General features: G+C 36.7%; 1 protein-coding gene across 2 annotated transcripts in view; it reads left to right on the top strand.

The window, feature by feature from the left end:
- NUDCD1 (NudC domain containing 1) overlaps window positions 1–22,550 on the top strand; it is an 87,680-nt gene that overhangs the window by 46,481 nt on the left and 18,649 nt on the right. The window contains exon 8 of one of the 2 annotated variants that reach the window (XM_060128136.1): window positions 1,363–1,488. The exons of the other annotated variant lie outside the window; for it this stretch is intronic. Within the exon in view, the coding sequence (XP_059984119.1) occupies window positions 1,363–1,488 (126 nt within the window). The remainder of the gene's footprint in view (window positions 1–1,362; window positions 1,489–22,550) is intronic. 2 annotated transcript variants of the gene reach the window in all.

Raw genomic sequence — 22,550 nt, 5'->3', positions numbered from 1 at the left:
GTGTTTTTGTTTGGGTGGATATTTGTGTGTGTGTTTAGTGGTTGTTCTAGAGTTTATAGTATAACATCTTCATCTTATCACCATCTATCCTCAAAATATATCACTTAACTCATAACTTAAAAACTTTACAGTATATTTCCATTCCATCCTTTGTATTATTTTTGTCATTTTATTTCTATGTTATAAACTTCATGATATGTTACTATTTTAACTTTAGTCGGTCAGTTTTCTTTTAAAGAGATTAAAAATGCAGGGTGAAAAAGCCTTATATTGATCCAAATATTTGTCATTTCCTCTTTTTTACATTCCTTTGTGTTGATTCAGATTGCCATCTGGTGTCATTTTTTTCCTGGCTGAAGAACTTCTTTTGTCATTTCTTGCAATGTAGTTCTGCTGGATAAATTCTTTCAGCTTTTGTTTGTCTGCAGAAATACATGTCTTCCTTGTCTGCAAAAATACTTGAGTTCCTTCTTTTAAAGCTATTTTTGTTAAGGGTGTAAGTCAGTGCTGACGGTTTTCAAATATACTCCATTGTTTTCTGGCTTGTGTAGTTTCTGATGAGAAGTCAGCTGTCATTTGTAATTTTGTTCCTCTGTCAGTAATGTGATTTTTCCCTCCTGTAACCACTTTTAAGATTTTCTCTTTATTACTTGGAGAATAATTTCATTTTTCTCATTTTTAGCAATTTCATTGTAATGTGACTTGCTCTGTGTTTTTTTTTTTCTTAATGTTTGTTATGCTTGGGGTTCTTTGACCTTCTTTAATCTGTAGGATTATAGTTTTCATCAAATTTGAAAAAAATTGCCATCATTTCTTAAAAATTTTTTCCATTCTTCTTGCATTCTTCCAAATACTCATATGTTAGACCATTTGATATTGTTCCACAGGTCACTAGGGTTCTCATCTTTTGTGTGTGTTTTATTTTTGTCTTCTCTGCTTCATTTTTAGATAGACTCTATTACTATTTTAGATAGACTGTTACATTTTAGATAGACTCCAACTCACTGGTTGTCTTTTCTTCTGCAATGTCTAATCGGCTGTCAATCCCATCTAATATTGTGTTTTCCATTTCAGATATTGTATTTTCATATCTAGAATTTCAGTTTAGTTCTTTTTTATATCTTCCATATTTCTCAATGTGTTTGTTTTTCTTTACATCTCTGAGTATATAGAACAAGTTTATAATAGCTGTTTTCATATCTTTCTCTGCTGATTCCATCATTCTCTTTTTTGTGTCTGTTTTTAAGTTTTTATTGGTCATGAGTCTGAAATTTAATATTTAATTATTGCTGTAATCTTAACATTGTTGAGTATGAAGAAATTCATTCTCTTGTTGTTATTTATTTTCTTTTATGGTCTAAGAATCCAAATCCAGATAAAGGTAAACCTCCTTGTAATGCTCAAGAGTTAGAAGAATGTGATATTTTCTTTGAAGAGAGCTCCAGTTTATGCAGATTTGATGGCAGTACATTAAAAACTACTCATGTGGTAAGTTCTTGATAATGATATTTCTAAAAATTTGTGAATAAATAAAAGTTATTCAGATGAGATGATAATTGATTGACTAAATACTATTTTGTAAAGACAGGTTGATTGTCAGTTACTGGCTGTGACGTAAATTTCTTCACTCCCTAAAGTAGCCATCATTTTATATTGTCATCCCTAATTAAACAATGTTGTATGTTTGGCACTATTGCATATTGATATCTTTCAGTGGGCTTTTTTTCTGTGCAGTTTTTCTATGTGTAGTTGTGCCTGTAATATATAACAACTTAATATCTGACTTTCCTCTCACTGTCCTTTCCTAACTTTTTTTGGATACTTAACATTTTTTTAACTAATGGCTGGGTATTACAATACTCAAAGGTGTTATAAAAATGAGCATTTTTTTGATTATACCTATGTAGACAAATGAGGTGGAATGGCATAAGACCAGTGGGTAGAAAGAGGTATCATTCAAGCTTGTACCAAAATTACTTACTCTTCTGATTAATTTCTGCATCTGCTTTGCTCTCCTATAACTAACTAACTCCAATAATTTCTAAAAAGCACAGAGATGACATTTTGCTTACCACAGTATACCTAACACCCACCAAAGGTTCTGATTCTGATAACTGCTTAAAAACATTTTTAGACTGATCTCTTGGTGAGAGTCATAGAAATAGAAATTGTTTCAGGTGCATCTTGGATCTCAAGAAATTTGCATACACTTTTATATTTCCCTTCTTTGTCAATCACTCCTCTAACTGAAGAGTAAACAAAGTTCTTGGTCATATTATTTTATGCAATCTGGGCATTGATCCAAAGCCCAGATGATCAAAGTCGTTAGATTTTTTTAGGCGTTTTGCTTCTTAGATATTGTTTAGTTCTGACATAATCCCATAGATAACTCCATTAATGGTGAGTGAAGAGCCATTACACAATTACTCTTACTTCCTTGGGTTAGATTTTAGAAAATCATTCTTAAGTGTGACTGATGAAAGACTCTTCAATCTGACTAACTGTAGATTATTTATTCTTGAAGAATCTGGCCTTTCTTCCTAAAGTTATAGTCTTAGGAGCTATAACTTTTAGGTACTGTTTCCTGCCTAACTTTTATAGAGAAGACACCTGATCTTAGATGTCGTAAAATGTTATTGTTTAAGCTTAGCTCCTCCAAGAATTTCATTTCATTTTAGTATAGCACTACTAAGTAGTACTGATCAAGTAGTTTAATGTTGGTCATTGAGAGGCATCTAGTTAATGATACCTCTCTTTATTTGCTATGTTTAAGCATACTAAAAATTAAAACCAAGGAGTAACAGAAGGGGACCAAAATAAAACATTTATTATTTACAAATTAGGGTACAAAAGCCCCATCTGCTGACTAAATCCTAGAATTTAGCAATAACCTTAGTCACAGGCAGTGCCAAACCAGATCTGGCTGACCCTGGTGGAGCGGTGTAAACATCTTATTCCCTGAGGCCTCTAGCTCCTTAGAGGAAGAAGTTGATACTACTACTTATATACTTATATAAATATATACTCTCTTCTATTTTTCTAAGCTTTGTTGAAGTTCTCACTTTGTTCATTCTTCTCCCAAGCTCAGTGGGCATCTTTATGACCATTATTTTGAACTCTTTATCAGTTAAATCACTTATCTCTGTTTCATTAAGGTCTCTTTCTGAGGTTTTATCTTACTGCTTCCTTTGAAAGATATTCTTCTGTTTCTTCATTTTCCTTGACTTGCTGTGTTGGTTTCTATCCGTTAAATAAAATAGCCATCTCTCCCAGTTAAAGACGTGGTCTTATATAGGAGATGAACCTTATTGTTCAACTCTGCCCCTAGTTCTTAGTTGCCTCTCAGACTTTGTGATTGTCTGAGCAGCTTTTTTTTTTTTTTGGCTCCCAGTAATTGAGGGTGTGCCAAGACCTGTTAGTGTCCCAAAACGGACGATCTCGGTCAGCACCTGAATTCAGGCTGGTTGGAAGCCAGACCCTCAGGCATCAGGGTTTGAAGTACACAAATGTGTACAGTCCTGTGGGATCACAAACGTAAGTCAGCCCCACTGTCCACCAGAGCCAGGTGGTCTAGAGGTATACCCTGGGTGACAGTCGCAAAAATTGAGGCACCAGATGAGTATGCAAGCTCCTTTCCTGGAGATACCAGTGACTTAGAGTAAGGCAGAGGGAATGTGCGAAGATGGCAGTCACTGGCCTCTGTCCACACAGAGCAGCAGCACCTCAGTAAGCCTCTAGGTGTGTGTCACACCAGAAACCTACCACTACTCTGAAGCTTTAGGACAAGCAGAGAGGGTTTTTTCACAGAAAGACTGGGGGTGTGTTTCGGTCTGCCATCTCCGTTGAGCCCTGTAGTGGTAGTCAGCCAGGAACTGTCTCTAATTGCTATAGTCCCATGGCACCAGGAATGCGAGCCTTACTGGCTACCAGAACCAGGCAATCAGTGAGCATCCCCTGGGCAGAAACCACAAAAATCAGAGCACCAGATGTGTGTACAAGGTTCCCTCTGGGAGATTACTGGTGCTCTGAAGTGAGGCAGAGGAAGAGTGCAAACGATGGCACTTACTTCCTCTCCCTGAAGTATATTTCAGATGTGTGTTGAACTAGATGCTTGCCCCTCCTTCTTGGGAGGAGGTGAGTTAGTATCTTTCTGTCTTGAACCAGTATCTCAACTGAGTTAAATTTGAGGCCAAAGTTTCTTTTTATAATGGTAAGCACTTTTTCTATCATTAGTCATTTTTTATGAATATAAGGCAAAGATTCAGTGAAGTAAAAATGCATAAACATTGATGTTTGGGAATAAGTGGAATGGTAATAACTGGAACAACAATTAAGTACTAACTCCATCTTCTTTCTGAAGACAGATCTGGGGACTTCCCTGGAGGTCCAGTGAAGGGGGTGCAGGTTCGATCCCTGGTCGGGGAACTAAGATCCCACGTGCTGTGCGGTGTGGCCAAAAAAATAATAATAATTAAAAAAATAAAAATAAAAAATAAAGACAGATTTGGTAGGTCAGTGTATTGTATGAAAGTCAAGGTCTGTCTGGTCAAATGTAGCTTGTTCAAAAATAGTTTCTTGGTGTACCTAAGAGGATACCAGTTGGCATGTCATTGGGGAAGGGAATGAAGGAGGCTCCAATATTGTGGATATTCAGTGGTACATCCATTTTAGGCATCAGATAGTACTATATGGGTAATTCGTACTCCTTTCTGCAATGTTTACTTCAGATTTATCTTCTTGATTTCATTTGTCATGACGTTGGACAATTTGAAATTACCTGTACATGGAAAGGTCAGTATATGTCCTTAATTTAGAAGAAAAAAAAATACTGTAACAAAAAGGTCAGAACTTTATATTGTAAATGACAGATTTTCCAAAATATAAAATTCCCTGAAAGAAATGTAAATTAGGGTTAGAATTTGGCATTTGGAAAGTAAAATGTTAAATGAATATATGTAGCAGCAGAATAAAAGAGAAATATTAAATTTCAGAAGCGAAGGAGAAAAGTAATAAGATATGATCACTGGGGTGTAAAGCTCAAATCAGAATTTAGATACAGTTGAAGATGAATTATTTTTGCTTTTTTCTAGAGCTGTGTTATCCAAAATATTAGTCACTAGCCACACAGCTTTTGAGCACTTGAAATGTGGCTAGTTTGTTTGAGATGTGCTGTAAGTGTAAAATACACAACCAGATTTTGAAAACTTAGCATGAAAAAAAAGAATGTGAAATATATTATTAATAATGACTTTTATATGAATGTTCATGTTGAAATGATAGTTGGTTATGTTTGGTTAAGTAAAATACATTTATTAAAATGAATATATCCCATTTCTCTTTACTTTTTTTTTTTCTTTTAACATCTTTATTGGGGTATAATTGCTTTACAATGGTGTGTTAGTTTCTGCTTTATAACAAAGTGAATCAGTTATACATATACATATGTTCCCATATCTCTTCCCTCTTGCGTCTCCCTCCCTCCCACCCTCCCTATCCCACCCCTCCAGGCGGTCACAAAGCACCGAGCCGATATCCCTGTGCCATGCGGCTGCTTCCCACTAGCTATCTACCTTACGTTTGTTAGTGTGTATATGTCCATGACTCTCTCTCGCCCTGTCACAGCTCACCCTTCCCCCTCCCCATATCCACAAGTCTGTTCTCCAGTAGGTCTGTGTCTTTATTCCTGTCTTACCCCTAGGTTCTTCATGACATTTTTTTTTCTTCTTAAATTTCATATATATGTGTTAGCATACGGTATTTGTCTTTTTCTTTCTGACTTACTTCACTCTGTATGACAGACTCTAGGTCTATCCACCTCATTAAAAATAGCTCAATTTCGTTTCTTTTTATGGCTGAGTAATACTCCATTGTATATATGTGCCACATCTTCTTTATCCATTCATCCGATGATGGGCACTTAGGTTGTTTCCATCTCCGGGCTATTGTAAATAGAGCTGCAATACTTAAAATTATATATTTGCCTTGCATTTTATTACTGCCAGACAACACTGATTTATAGAGATCAAATTAAATATAGCCTTGAACAATCAAAAGATGATAGGATGTTTTTAAAAAATTACAGTGAATTTTGCATATCAGGTGGTATTCATCATTTACTGCTTAAAACATGAGAATGAAACAGTTGAAAAGAATATTTGTAACTTATAAACTCACTGAGACAGTAAGCAGAGGAAGTACAAACAGGAAATAATTCTTTTAGATTAATGTCACTAAGAAAGGTAGTAGAAATGGCGTGTATTCAGTATACTAATTCCTTCAAAAAGATATTAAGAATTAATATCAAGGATCAGAGTTTATAGAGGAAGGAAGTACATTTAGAAAGTATCTAAATCAGTGGTTCTCAAGCTTTTAAGCTCCTTGAGGTACTGAATTTATAATTTACTTGATTATATCAAACTTGACTATATTAGAAATGAAGCTATATAATAATTTCCCTGCCTTCATGCTCAGGGTAGGTATATATCTCTGTTACAGTGCCTGAAAGTGGGAGGAGACAAATCCTAGTGCTAGTTGTTACTATGGGATGGACCTGAGGCTCACCATTAAGTTGGTGAGGAGGTATTCTCTTCTGGAAGAGTTAGAAACAACCAGAGCACCATTCAGGCAGCTGTCTATGAACCATCTTCCCTGGAAGCAGTCTGCACCCCTCTCCCCAAGTCTTCCTAATTACCAGGCAGTAAAATAGAGGACCATTTGTTGCCTGATTGGCCATACAATTTGGTCAGAGAATTTGCTACCAGTACCCACAGACTTACCTCAAATTGTATAAATTGAACCATAAGGCCCTCATATTTTTTCTTTAAGAGAGCCATGTCTCTATCAGCATCCCATCTTTCTCTCCAAAATCGCAGTGCATTTGAGATTTTTAACTTTCCCATAAACTAGCAAGTTAGCCTGCCATAGTTTCATAGATGCTGGTAAAAGACATGAGACTCTTGGGTCAGAAACAAAGGACAGTTTATTACAGCAGTAATATTAGCTAGAGTATCAACATTTGGACCAATTCCCAGTGCCCCAGTTCCCACAGTGTAATATGGAGATGACCAGAAAGCTTGGCTGACCTTGCTCAGGAGAGAGAGCTTATGTTCATGCCACTGGACAGTAAAAAAAGCCTGCCTTTTGCTCTGGAGGGAGACAGTTTACCTTCCACAGTTGTTTGCTTTAAAAACACCTTGAAGTAGTAGTCTAGAACACATTAGTGCTTCTGCTAGAAAGATGTGCAGAAATGAAAGAGTCCTTAAGATAATTGTCTCCCTGCAAGTTAATGTTCAGGTATCACAGTAATACTGGTGTCATAATGAGTGTGATTCAACTGAAAGCACTTCAGTTTCTTTCAGGGTTATGAGAATATAATGGATAATGTCAATTATTTGTTGCCAGTGGTTATTATTGACATTACCTGTGACGGACCTATTTGAAGTAGTCTTCAATTCCATTTTTACCTTCTGTTCTCTGAAAGGAAAGATAATTTTAGTTGCATATCACATATTTCTTGATTCTTAAAGTTTCTACACAGTTATCAAGCCCTCAATCCACTAGAATTTAGCCTTTCCCTTGAGATATCAATGAGATTGTTACTTGACTGACAGAATTTTTTCTTAGAATATGAGTTCATATATACTGAGCATCTCTACAGGAAGAAACTCTTCCTAGAAGTTTGTTTTTTTTTTTTTTTAAAGGCTTTTTTTTTTTTTTGGAGGTAGGAGTTTATTAATTAATTAATTAATTTTTGCTGTGTTGGGTCTTCGTTTCCGTGCGAGGGCTTTCTCTAGTTGTGGCAAGTGGGGGCCACTCTTCATCGCGGTGCGCGGGCCTCTCACTGTCACGGCCTCTTCTGTTGCGGAGCACAGGCTTCAGATGCACAGGCTCAGTAGTTGTGGCTCACGGGCCTAGTTGCTCCGCGGCATGTGGGATCCTCCCAGACCAGGGCTCGAACCCGTGTCCCCTGCATTAGCAGGCACATTCTCAACCACTGCGCCACCAGGGAAGGCCCAGAAGTTTTTGTTTTAGATAGAATATTTAATAAACTTTCATCTAGAATCTTAAAGGACAAGGATATTTTCAGAAACTATCCTAAGTGACAATCCCAGTTGGAAGACCTTTTATCAGACAACCTAGGGCTCTTTTCTTTCTTTATTCAGCAGCCTTTTCCCCAGGATGATTGCCCCTCACACACCAGATAAGGGAAATTCCCTTATCTGGGAATTTATAGATACTTGACAATAATTTATTATTGTCAATTTATAGATACTTGACAATAAATGTAGTTTGTTTGTTTGTTATTATGGACAATAAGCCTAACACAGGAATACAATTAGCCTGATTTGTGACAAGAATAATACTACAATATAGTGGGGAAAAAGATGGTCAAAATAAATGGCTCTTAGTCTGTTAGATATCCATAGGAAAAATAATTTATTGACATTTACATCACACCATATGCAAAAATCAATTACAGATGGATTGCATGTCTAAACATGAAACAGTAATTTAATAAAACATATAGAGGAAAACACATTTTTGCGACGCAGGTAGAGATCATTTGAACAGGACATGTAAAACACTAACTGTAAAAAAAAGATGTTCAGTTGGATCAAAATTAAAAACATTAAAAACATCTGTTTATCAAAAGATGCCATTATGAGAGTGAAAAAGGAAACTCTTGCAATGAGAAGATATTTGTAATACACGTGTTTGACAAATGGTTCATATCTGGAACAGGGTCAGTAACCGTACTGGTTACCTACAGCCACCTGATTGGTAAAAAAGTTTTATTGGAACACAACCATAGACATTTATTTGTATATTGTCTGTGGCTTCTAATATACTACATCAAGAGAGTTGAATAGTTTTAACAGAGACCATATGGCCTTTAGGCCTGAAATATTTGCCATCTGGCCCTTTGAGTAAAAGTTTGCTGATCCCTTCTTTAGACAGTACTATACTGGCTTGATTCTGTAGCTATGTAGCGAGTCTTGATTTCAGATAGGGTTAGTCTTGATCTTTTTTTTATTTTCCTAAATTGGTTTTGTTTTTGTAAAAACTTTACAATCGGCTTTTCAATTTGTACAAAAACATCTGCTGGGATTGTCATTGGGATTGTGTTTAATTTGTAGGTCAACTTGAGGAGAATTGATATCTTAATAATACTGAGTTGTGTCACTCATGAACATTGTATGCCTCTGTTTATTTAGGTTTCCCTTAATGTTTCCTAGCAATATTTTGAAGCTTTTAGTGTTAAGTTTAACACCAGTATTTCATATTTTGGAAGCTGTTGTAATTAGTATATTTTTTTAATTCCCAATTTGTTTTGTCTTTTACACAGAAATAAGGTTGAGTGACTTTATATTGTAACTTATAAATTCTTGTTCCAGTGCTTTTTTGTAGATACGTCAGTATGTTTATGTACAGGATAATGCCTGTGAATTAAGATAGTTAACATTTCTTTTCAGTCAGTACACCTTTTATTTCTTTGTCTTGTCTTATTGTACTAGGTAGGACATCAGATGCAGCATTGAATTTCATTGATGGGAGCAGAAATCCTTGTCTTATTCCTAGTCTTAGGAAGAAGGATTGAGTGGTTTACCATCAAATACGACGTTAGTTCTAGGGCTTACGTGTATGTTAGGTTGAGGAACTCACTTATAGTCTAGTTTGCTGAGATTTTTATCTTTTTAATCGTGAATGTGTGTTGAATTTAAATGCTTTTTGGGGCATTTGCTTGATTATATGGATTTTCTTCTTTCTGTTAATATGTTCAGTTTTATCATTTAATTACAAAATTGTAACATGAGCATTATTTTAAGGATTTTTATTTCTATATTCATAAGGGATATTAATCTATGGTTTTCCTGTAACTTCTTCTTTAGATAACAGTAATGCTGTCCTCATACTATGAATTGAGAGGTTTATTTTCTGAAAGAGTTTGTATAGGGTAGATATTATTTGCTCCTTAAATGTTTGGTAAAATTTATCACTGAAATTACCTGTGCCTGGAGATTTTTTGTGGGAAGGGTTTTAGTTACGAATTTAGCTTTGTTAGTAGATACAGAGCCATTCCGATTTTCTCTTTCTTCTTTAGCTTGTGTTGATCGTTGTTGTCCTTCAGGATATTAATCCATTCCATCCAAGTTGTTGAATTATTGCAGAAGTCCTCCAGAATACTCTCTCATTGTCTTTTTAATGTTTGTAGGATTGTAGTAATGGCCCCTCTATTTACCAATTATGGGTTTAATTTACTCCTCTTTTTCTAGTTTCTTAGGTGGAAACATAGGTAATTGATTTGTAGCACCTCTCCTCTGATAAATGCATCTAGAGCTATAGATTTCCATCAAAGTATCACTTAACCTTCATTCCATATATGTCATTTTATTTCAGCTTAACATATTTTCTAATATCCTTTGAGATTTCTTCTTTGACCCATGCTTATTTATAAGGTGGTGTTTTAATTTCCAACTATGTAGGGATTTTTGTGATGTGTGTGTGTGTATACAGGTTTTTTTTTTTAAACTGATTTCTCCTTTAACTTCATTGTGGTTAGGGATAACCAGTCTTTTAAAATTTATGCACACTTGTTTATAGCCGGGTACATACACGGTCTCTGTAGGTATTTTTTCCATATATACTTGAAAATATGTATATGATGTGGTTGGGTGACCTCAATTTCTGTTTGGTCAAGTTGTATTAGGTTCAATAGCTGAGGTTTTTTTTAAAAAAATTTTTATTTTATATTGGTGTATAATTGATTTTCAGTGTTTTGTGTTAGTTTCAGGTGTACAGCAAAGTGATTCAGTTACACATATACATGTGTCTATTTTTCAAATTCTTTTCCCATTTAGGTTATTATAGAATATTGAGTACAGTTCCCTGTGCTATACAGTAGGTCCTTGTTGGTTATCTGTTTTAAATATAGTAGTGTGTATATGTTAATCCCAAACTTGCAATTTATCCCTCCCCCCCCAACCTTTCCCCTTTGGTAAACATAAGTTTGTGAGTCTGTTTCTGTTTTGTAAATAAGTTGACTTGTATCATTTTTTTAGATTCCACATATAAGTGATATCATATGATATTTGTCTTTCTGTGTCTGACCTACTTCACTTAGTATGATAATCCCCAGGTCCATCCATGTTGCTGCAAATGGCATTTCATTCTTTTTAATGGGTGAGTAATATTCCATTGTATATATGTACCACATTTTCTTTATCCATTCATCTGTCAGTGGACATTTAGGTTGCTTCCATATATTGGCTATTGTAAACAACAGTGCAATGAACATTAGGGTGCACGTATCCTTTCGAACCATGGTTTTCTCTGGATATACCCAGGAAAGTGGGATTGCTGGATCATACGATAGCTCTATTTTTAGTTTTTTAAGGAACTTCCATACTGTTCTTCATAGTGGCTATACCAACTTACATTCCCACCAACAGTGTAGGAGGGCTCCCGTTTCTCCACACCCTCTACAGCATTTATTATTTGTAGACTTTTTGATGATGGCCATTCTGACTGGTGTGAGGTTGACACCTCATTGTAGTTTGATTTGTATTTCTCTAATAACTAGCAATATTGAGCATCTTTTCATGTGCCTCTTAGCCATCTGGATGTCTTTTTTTTTTTTTTTTTTCTTTTTTGGCTGTACCGCATGGCTTGTGGGACCTTAGTTTCCTGACCACAGATTGAACCCAGGCCCCCAGCAGTGGAAGTGCCAAGTCCTAACCACTGTACCACCAGGGAATTCTCTGTATGTCTTCTTTGGAGAAATGTCTATTTAGATCTTCTGCCCATTTTTTGATTGGGTTGTTTTTTTGATATTGAGCCACATGAGCTGTTTGTAAATTTTGGAGATTAATCCCTTGTCGGTTGCATCGTTTGCAAATATTTTCTCCCATTCTCTGAGCTGTCTTTTCGTTTTGTTTATGGTTTCCTTTGCTGTGAAAAAGTTTTTGAGTTTAATTAGGTCCCGTTTGTTTATTTTTGTTTTTATTTCCATTACTCTAGGAGATGTATCAAAAAAGATATTGCTGCAATTTATGTCAAAGAGTGTTCTGCCTATGTTTTCCTCTGAGAGTTTTACAGTATCCAGTCTTACATTTAGGTCTTCAATCCATTTTGAGTTTATTTTTGTGTATGGTGTTAAGGAATGTTCTGATTTCATTCTTTTACATGTAGCTGTCCAGTTTTCCCAGCACCACTTTTTGAAGAGACTGTCTTTTCTCCATTGTATATTCTTGTCTCCTTTGTTGTGGATTAATTGACCATAGGTGCGTGGGTTTATTTCTGGGCTTTGGTATATCTTTCCATCTGTTTGTGTCATCTTCAGTTTCTTTCATCAGTGTCATAGTTTTCTGAGTACAGGTCTTTTATCTCCTTAGGTAGGTATATTCCTAGGTATTTTATTCTTTTTGATGCAAAGGTAAGTGGCATTGTTTCTTTAATTTCTCTTTCCGATCTTTCTTTGTTAGTGTGTAGAAATGCAACAGATTTCTGTGTATTAATTTTGTATCCTGCAACTTTACTGAATTCATGGATGAGCTCTAGTAGTTTTCTGGTAGCATCTTTAGAATTTTCTATGTATAGTATCATGTCATCTGCAAACAGTGACAATTTTACTTCTTTTCCAATTTGGATTTCTTTTATTTCTTTTTCTTTTCTGATTGCCATGGCTAGGACTTGCAAAACTATGTTGAATAAAAGTGGAAAGAGTGGACATCCTTGTCTTGTTCCTGATCATAGAGGAAATTCTTTCAGCTTTTCACCATTGGGTATTGATATTAACTGTAGATTTGTCATTTATGGCCTTTATTATGTTGAGGCATGTTCCCTCTGTGCCCACTTTCTGGAGAGATTTTATCATAAATGGGTGTTGAATTTTGTCAAAAGCTTTTTCTGCATCTACAGAGATGATCATATGGTTTTTATTCTTCAATTTGTTATTTTGGTTTATCACACTGATTGATTTGCAGATATTGAAAACTCCTTGCATCCCTGGGATAAATCCCACTTGGTCATGGTGTATTATCCTATTAATGTATTGTTTCTAGTTGTGGCCTTTTCTTTTCCACCTAGAGAAGTTCCTTTAGCATTTGTTGCAAAGCTGGTCTGGTGGTCTTGACTTCTGTTAGCTTTTGCTTGTTTGTAAAGCTTTTGACATCTCTATCAGGTCTGAATGAGAGCCTTGCTGGGTAGAGTGTTCTTGGCTGTATGTTCTTCCCTTTCATCACTTTATCGTGGCACTCCCTTCTGGCCTGCAGAGTTTCTGCTGAGAAATCAGCTGATAACCTTATGGGACTTCTCTTTTACATTATTTGTTGCTTTTCCCTTGTTGCTTTTAATTTTTTTTCTTTGTTTTTAATTTTTGTCAGTTTGATTATTATGTGTCTCAGTAAGTTCCTTCTTGGGTTTATCCTGCCTGGGACTCTCTGTGCTTCCTGGACTTGGGTGACTGTTTCCTTTCCCATGTTAGTGAAGTTTCCAGATATTATCTCTTCAAATATCTTCTCAGGTTCTTTTTCTCTCTTCTCCTTTTGAGACCCCTATAATGTGAATGTTTGTGAGTTTAATGTTGTCCCATAGTTCTGTTCGACTGTCCTCAGTTTTTCTTTATTCTGGTCTGTGGCAGTGATTACCACTGTTCCGTCTTCAAGCTCACTTATCCGTTCTTCTGCCTCATTTATTCTGCTACAGATTACTTCTATTGTATTTTTAATTTCAGTTATTGTATTGTTCATCTCTGTTCTTTATATTTTTTAGCTCTTTGGTAAACATTTCTTGTATCTTCTTGGTCTGTGCCTCCATTCTTTTTCTGATATTTTGGATCATCTTTACTGTCATTATTCTGAATTCTTTTTTGGGTTGACTGTCTCCACTTCACTTAGTTGTTCTTCTGGGGTTTTATCTTGTTCCTTTGTCTGGGACATATTCCTCTGCCGTCTCATTTTATCTAAATTCTTGTGATTGTGGTTTCCATTCTGTAGGCTGCAGGGTTGTAGTTTTTCTTGCTTCTGCTGTCTGCCCCCATCTCGTTGTGCCTTCTTCTTTGTCTTTGGATGTAGGATATCATTTCTGGTAGGTTCCAGTGGTTTTTTTGTTGATGGTTGTTCAGCAGTTATTTTGGTGTTTTTGTGAGAGGAGGTGAGCTTACATCCTCTACTCCACCATCTTGTCTCCACCCAACATTTGACACTCTTGAGCCTCTGAATTCACAGGGGCAGGTGGTCCTCATGGTTGCTGCCGAGTCAGCAGAGTTTGTGGCTGCAGCTCTGCCTCCTCTGAGTTAGTTGAACTTTTAATATCCCTTTTGTCCTTCTCTCTACTTACTACAGTTTCCAGGTGAGGAGGGTTACAATCTTCAACTGTAATTGTGAATTTTAAAGTTTCTCCTTTTAATTTTTAGTCTTGTCAGTCTTAATTCAAGTATTTTGAAGCTGTATAATATGAGGAGCATACACATTTAAGATTTTTTTTTTGTTCTCTAGATGAACTGACCCTTTTATCATTATGAAATGCCTGTTTTTATCTCTGGCTAATACTCCTTGTCATGAAACATACTCTGTTTGATATTAGTGTAACCACAACAGCTTTCTTGTGATTAGTATTTATAGGATTAAATTTTTTCCATCCTTAACCTGCAACACGTCTTAATATTTAAAACATGTTTATTAGTTATCTGTTGCTATATAACCAGTTATCCCAGAACTTAGTGATTTAAAACAGAAACATTTATTATCTCATACTTTTGTGGGTCGGGAATTTGAAAGGCATTTAGCTTGGTGGTTTGGGTTCAGGATATTTCTTACGGTTGTACTCAAGGTGTTGGCCTGGGCTGTAGTCATCTGAAGCTTGACAGGGGCTTCAGGATCCACTTACAAGCTCACTCACGTGGTTGTCGGCAGGAAACCTCAGCTTCTAGCCATGTGAGCCCCTTCATAAGGTTGCTCATGACATGGCCACTGCCTTCCCTTAGAGTGAGTGATCTGAGGAGGGTTGTGGGGAGAACAGAAGTGACCAAGATGGAAATTGTAATGTTTTCTATAACTAGATCTTGGTAGTGATATACTGTTATTTCTTCTATTCTGTTGGCCACACAGGCCCACCCTAGTACATTGTGAGTGGGGAAGACATAAGGCTGTGAATAAAAGAAGGCAGGGATCAAAGGGTGCCACTTTGGTAGCTGGCTATCATAGCCACTGATATGGGCATTGGGGGCACTGGCATACCCATTGTTGCCAATGATTTATGGCCTTCTCACATGCAAAATAGGTACCCTGCAAAGGTCTCTTAAAGTCATATTCTAATATAGCATTCACTCAAAGGCAAGTATATCATCACCTAAATCTTGTCCGGGTATAGATGAGGATCCTTTAAGGACAGCTCCTTGGGTACAGTTGCTCTTGATCTGTAGCCCTGTGAACTAAAAGACTAGTTATCTGCACCAGTATATCCAATATAACATGATGGGATAAGCATAGGATTATCACTGTACACATTTCTGTACAAAAGGGGGAATATGGAAGGTACACAGGGGTGACAGGTCCAAAGCAATTCCAAAATCTAGCCAGGCAAAATGTTGGAAGTTTCTCAAGTAAGACTCAACCCTACTCTTATTTGGAAGTGTTTCTCCCTGGCTCTTGGTTCTTTCTTCTGCCCTCTGGACTCTTGATTCCACCCTTTAGGTCATCTTTTCTTATTCCTGAGAGATTACAGGCATACCTCGTTTTATTGTGCTTTACTTCATTGCACTTCGCAGATATTGCAGTTTTTACAAATTGAAGGTTTATGGCAACCCTGTGTTGAGAAGTATCCTCTAGTTGACTCTTGGCTCTTTTTTTTAGTAACATGCTTAATTGAGGTGGTATTTTAGAACTGACAACTTAAGATTCAGCATCTGAATTCCTCAGTTTTGATATGCACATGCTTCTGGCCAGGGCAGTAACTATTCCTGGGTGAAGATTGGTGGTTGGGAAGAAGATGGTAGCTATAGAAACTGGCACCTGGAGCTTCCAACAAGCACTGTACAAGCTACCACTATAGTACAAATCTAACCATGGCTGGTGTTCCAAAAAGCCTAAATTTGTCAATACAAGCATACCTCACTTTATTATGCTTTGCTTTGTTGTAGTTCTCAGATATTGCATGTTTTTGTTTTTACAAATTGTAGGTTTGTCACAAGTGTGTGTCAAGCAAGTCTATCAGCAACTTTTTTCCAACAGCGTTTGCTCACCTTGTCTTTCTTTGTCACATTTTGGTGATTCTCACAGTATTTCAGATTTTTCATTATTATGTTTGTTATGGTGATGTGTGATCAGTGATCTTTAACGTTAGCATTGCAACTGTTTTGGGGCACCCACAAACCATGCCCATATCAGATGGCAAACTTAAGAGATAAAGGTGTGTGTTCTGATTGCTCTGCTGATTAGCAGATTAGTGTTTACTGTTCCCCCATCTCTCCCTCTGCTTGGGCCTCCCTATTCTCTGAGACACAATAATATTGAAATTAGGCCAATTAATAACCCTACAGGAGCATCTAAGTGTTCAAGTGAAAGGAAAAATTGCATGTCTATCACTTTAAATCAAAAGCTCGAAATGATTAAGCTAAGTAAGGAAGGCATGTCGAAAGCCAAGATAATCTAAAAGCTAGGCCTCTTGTGCCATTTAGCCAAGTTGTAAACGCAACAAAATGTTCTTGAAGGAAATTAAAAGTACTACTCCAGTGAACACATGAATGGATGTCTAATTATAGTCTAATGGAAGTCCAATTCTCCAGTCTAATTACATGGAGAAAGTTTTAGTGGTCTGGATAGAAGATAAGACCAGTGACAACATTCCCTTAAACCAAAACCTAATCCAAAGCAAGGCCCTACTTTTCTTCAATTCCATAAAGGCTGAGAAAGATGAGGAAGCTGCAGAAGAAAAGTTTGAAACTAGTAGAGATTAGTTCATTAGGTTTAAGGAAAGAAGCCATCTCCATAACATAAAAATGCAAGGTGAAGAAGCAAGTGCTGATGTGGAAGCTGTAGCAAGTTACCCAGCTAAACATTACACAACAGATTTTCAAGGTGAAACAGCCTTATATGGGAAGAAGATAGCTAGAGAGTAGTCAATGCCTGGCTTCAAAGGATAGGCTGACTCTCTTGTTAGGGTGAATGCAGATGGTGACTTTAAGTTGAAGCCAGTGTTTATTTACCATTCCCAAAATTCTAGGGCCCTTGAGAATTATGCTAGATCTCCTCTGGCTGTAAATGAAGCAACAAAGCCTGGATGACAGCACGTCTGTTTACAGCTTGGTTTACTGAATATTTTAAGCCCACTGTTGAGACCTACTGCTCATTGACATTGTACCTGGTCACTTAAGAGGTCCAGTTGAGATGCATGATGAGGTTTATGTTGTTTTCATGCCTGTTAACATAACATCCATTCTGTAGCCTGTGGATCAAGAAGTTGTTTCAACTTTCAAGTCTTATTTAAGAAATACACTTTTTAAGGCTGTAACTGCCATAGATAGTGATTCCTCTGATGGATCTGGGCAAAGTAAATTGAAAACCTTCTAGAAAGAATGCATCATTCTAGATGCCATTAAAAACATCATTATTTGTGGGAAGAGATCAAAATATGAACATTAACAGGAGTTTGGAAGAAGTTGATTCCAACCCTCATGGATAACTTTGAGGGGTTTAAGAATTCAGTGGAGGAAGTCACTGCAGATATGGTGGAAATAGCAAGAGAACTGGAGCCTGAAGATGTAACTGAATTACTGCAATCTAATGATAAAACTTTAATGGGTGACAAGTCACGTACTCCTGGTGAAGATGCTGTCAAGACTGCTGAAATGGCAACAAAGGATGTAGAATATTACTTAGTTGATAAAGCAGTGGCAGGGTTTAAGAGGATTGATTCCAATTTTGAAAGAAGTTCTGTAGGTAAACTGCTGTCAAACAGCACTGCATGCTACAGAGAAATCAGTCGTCCATGAAAGGAAGAGTCAGTTTTGGGCCAGCCCAATATTTTTTAAAGTAGGTACATTTATTTTTTCAGACACAGTGTTACTGTGTGCTTAATAGACTGTAGTATAGTGTAGACATAACTTTTATATTCACTGGGAAACCAAAAAACTCGCTTTATTTTGATATTCACTATGTTGCAGTGGTCTGAAACGGAACCTGCAGTGTCTTCAAGGTAGGCTTATACGTGTTTGCACTTTAATAGTTTTCTCAGCCTGTGTTATGGGCTGAATTGTATACCAGCCAAATTAATATGTTGGAATCCTAGCCCCTAGTCCTATCCTAACCTTGAGAATGTGACTATATTTGGAGATAAGACCTTTAAAAGATAATTAAGTTAAAATGAGGCCATTATGGTGGGTCCTAATCCAGTACGGGTTGGTGTCTTTGTTAGTAGAGGAGATAAGGTCACAGATACACATAGGAAGGACCATGTGAAGGTAAAGGGAGAGGAGCGCCATCTATAAGCCAAGGAGAAAAGCTTCAGAAGAAACCAACCATGCTAACACCTTGATCTCAGACTTCTAGCCTCCACAACTGTGAGAAAATAAATTTCTGTTGTTTAAGCCATCCAGTCTATAACTAAGTATAGTTATGGCAATGCTAGCAAACGAATATCCTACCTCCTGGAACTTGTAGAAATTGCAAGCGTGGGGGGTGGGGGTGGGAATCTAAGGACCACTTTTCATTTTGTGCTGTGTCCATTTCAGTCCAAGCTGTTGTTATTCCTGCTGATTTAATTTTCTTAAAATTTTGTGGAGATTCTGTTAATCTTGCTAGGATTTACTCCATTATACAAAAGCCACACCCACAATATCTTGTAGATAAGGCCTTTCTCTACCTTGAGTTTCTGTTGAGATTCAGCTGATGAACAATGTCCTTAAGCTATTTAGAAGCCCGTTGTTGGATTAGTGAGGCATACTCTTTAAGTCTTTAGGGAGCCTTTTGTCTGACTGAGTGGTGCTTTCTTTGCACTTTGAGTTCTTTGAGTAAAGAGTTTTACAGTTATACCCTTGCTTTCATCTTTAGATTATGCTTTCCTGAGAGTACCCTGGATGTGATCTTTGCAGAGAAGCCATTTCTTAATTTTAAATTTAATAGGTAGAACAGTATGTGTGTGTGATGACAGAGTCCACAATACATGTGACTTCCTGTAGTCAGCGTTGAATTCTGAGGTTAAACAATGACCAGTAGAAAAAAGACCTACTGGCAAATAATATTTGTTTCATTTTTGTTGTTTGTGTAGGATAGGATTGTCCATGTTACATCTCTGAAGGTAGTGAGTATCTGATGGGCAGCAGAAAGATTTGGTATACATTTAACACATGGAAACATCAGTCTTAAACCTTTAACCTTAAATCGTAAACTCTAGAATAGGTGAGATTTCAAATTAGTCTGCAAAATAGAGTATGTAACCCAGCCTCTGTCTAGCTAATTTTTCTTAAAGGTGTATCTTAATGTATAACTTATTAATATAAACTGTTCATGTAACACTAGCATTGACACAGCTGCATTTAATCCTCACTGTGGTCTAGAAGCAGCCTTATGACTCACTGTATTTTGTATATTTTAAATTGAGAGGTCAGGATACACATATAACATGAACATATCTGAAGCAAAGATTTCACAAAACAGTACTATCCTTATTGTACAAGACATATTTTAGTACTCTACTCCATACTGTTGTTAGTGAAGTAAAATAGAAAATTCTTTTCTTGATCTACTAAATTGATTTTGCTACCAATGTTGAAACCCATAGTTAAAAATCACTGCCCTCCAGTACTTATTGCCTCTCATTTTTTACCATGTTTTCCCCAGCTTACTTTTCTTAAACCACACTGGCCTTCATGCTATTCCTTGTACTAAACATGCTTCTCCCTGAGGGTGTTTGCATTTGTTATTGTCTGAACCTGAAATGTTCTTCCTTTTCTCATTTGTTCCCATACTTTATTCACACCTCTGTTCACATGTTAGCTTCCATCCTTACTAACCTATAGGAACCACAACCCGATTATCTACTCACCTGTTTGCTCTTTTTTTTTCTCACGGCACCTTCTATTTTCTGGTATGTGTTTCTGTTATCTGTTACATTTATATGTATATATATATATCCTCCATTAGAATAGTCAGTGAAATTTGTTATTAATTATGATACACACAGGTAAAGATCCAGCTTGATAATTTTCAAAATGAAAAAAAAATCAGCGTTTTTTCCTCATATTTCTAAGTAATATTTTCTTTCTACGGCTTTTATTTAAAAATGTAAGTGCATTTCCCCCCATTTCATTTTACACCACTTAGCTAAGATCTGACATCTTCCTATGCTACAGTCTCTAGTGAGTATTAGGACGTCTTTAATTATATGGTTAACTTTATGAATGGATATTCAAACAAAAATGTAACTCAGGATTTTATAAGACTTTTCTGTAGTTTTCAGACATCAATTTTAGACATATCACACATGTACAACTTAATCAACACAACTTAACTGACCAAACAGAATATATACATATTATCAGCTTCTTAACCTAAATCTCTTAACCTCTTGAGTTTGAGTTTCTTCTTCCATAAAATGGGAATTCTCAGGTAGTGAAGATTCAATAGGATTAAGTAAGGTAGCTGTGAAAAAGTATATATTGATCTCTGTCCAGTTCCTGATACAGAGGTCCTAAAAACTTTGTAATTTCCTAAGTGATAAGAGCACTAAGACCAGGAGCATATTTTGGTGCTTGGTCTTTGATCCCAGTTCCTGACACAGCTCTTAAGTCCCTTGGGATTTCCTGGGTGATAGGCGTGTCCTTTATGCTAATGAGGCGGTACTCTTGGTGAGCTCCTGGATAGCTTCATGATGGGGGCTGGTCACCAGAAAGACCAAGTCATGATTACAAGATTGGAACTTTCAGCAGCAGCTCTCCTCTAACGTCCAGGAAGGGGAGAGGGACTGGAGACTGAGTTAATGATCATGCCTATGTGATGAAATGTCCATAAAAATCCCAAAAGGACAGAGTTTGTAGAACTTCTGGGTTGCTGAACACATGGAGGTACTAGGAGGGTGGCGTGCCTTGCAAGGGAATGGAAGCTCTGTTCCCCTTCCTCAGAAGCTTGCCCTATGCATCTCTTCCATCTGAATGTTCATAGTTATCCTTTATCATATGCTTTTATGGTAAACTTGTAAATATAAGCATTTCCCTGAATTCTGTGAGCCATTTTAGCAAATTATTGAACCCAAGGAGAGTCGTTGAAATTCTTGATATATAGCAGTCAGTTGGAAGTACAGGTGACAACTTGGGATTTGTGATTGGCATCTGAAGTGGGGTGGTAGGGAGAGCAGGGGAGTGGTACTCAGTCTTGTGGGACTGAGCCCTTAACCTGTGTAATCTGATGCTATCTCCAGGTAGATCGTGTCAGAACTGAATTAATTGTAGGACACCCACCTGGTGTCAGAATTGCTGGATGTGTGGAAAACCTACACATCTGGGGTCAGAAATGTTTTGAGTGTGGTGGTATTGTGAGTAAAGGAGAAACTCCAGGGAGTGTTTTTCCTTATACAGTAGTAGATGCAGATCAACTCAATACTTCATGCATAGTAAGAACAGAGTAAATTTTAGTAATTTATTCTACGTACAGAATATGAATTTGGAGTTAAAGTTTCAACTTTTCAATCTGACCTCCAACAGATATGTTATTTATGAATAGATAAAACCTTTTTCTTAATACTACTTTTCAGTTCAGTTTGGTAATAGCAGTGATTAAAGGTTGTTTAAATGTCTTCACTTTGACATGTAATCTTCAGAAGTCTTTAATTGCTAAGTGTTCTACAAAGAGAAGAAAAAGACAATCGACTACTTGAAATTCATGTTCCAAAGTTTTCTCTAGAGAATATTTTACTCTAATTGTGATCTTCACTGGTACTTCAAAGATAAACATGAGAATAGAAGAAATGTGGGGTTATATTTTATTTATCAAAGGGTTTATGAATTCAGGAGGTTTTTTTTAAGGCAATAGGTTATTTTTTTTGTAATATATACATAATCGTTTATTTTTTTAACATCTTTATTGGGGTATAATTGCTTTACAATGGTGTGTTAGTTTCTGCTTTGTAACAAAGTGAATAGGTTATACATATACATATGTTCCCATATCTCTTCCCTCTTGTGTCTCCCTCCCTCCCACCCTCCCTATCCAGGCGGTCACAAAGCACCGAGCTGGTCTCCCTGTGCTATGCGGCTGCTTCCCACTAGCTATCTACCTTACGTTTGGTAGTGTATATATGTCCAGGCCTCTCTCTCGCTTTGTCACAGCTCACCCTTCCCCCTCCCCATATCCTCAAGTCCGTTCTCCAGTAGGTCTGTGTCTTTATTCCTGTCTTACCCCTAGGTTCTTCATGACATTTTTTTCCCCTAAATTCCATATATATGTGTTACCATACGGTATTTGTTTTTCTCTTTCTGACTGACTTCACTCTGTATGACAGACTCTAGGTCCATCCACCTCATTACAAATAGCTCAATTTTGTTTCTTTTTATGGCTGAG

This window comes from Lagenorhynchus albirostris, chromosome 17 (assembly GCF_949774975.1).
Source record: "Lagenorhynchus albirostris chromosome 17, mLagAlb1.1, whole genome shotgun sequence".
Taxonomy (NCBI): domain Eukaryota; kingdom Metazoa; phylum Chordata; class Mammalia; order Artiodactyla; family Delphinidae; genus Lagenorhynchus; species Lagenorhynchus albirostris.
This window is presented reverse-complemented; position numbering and strand designations above follow the sequence as displayed.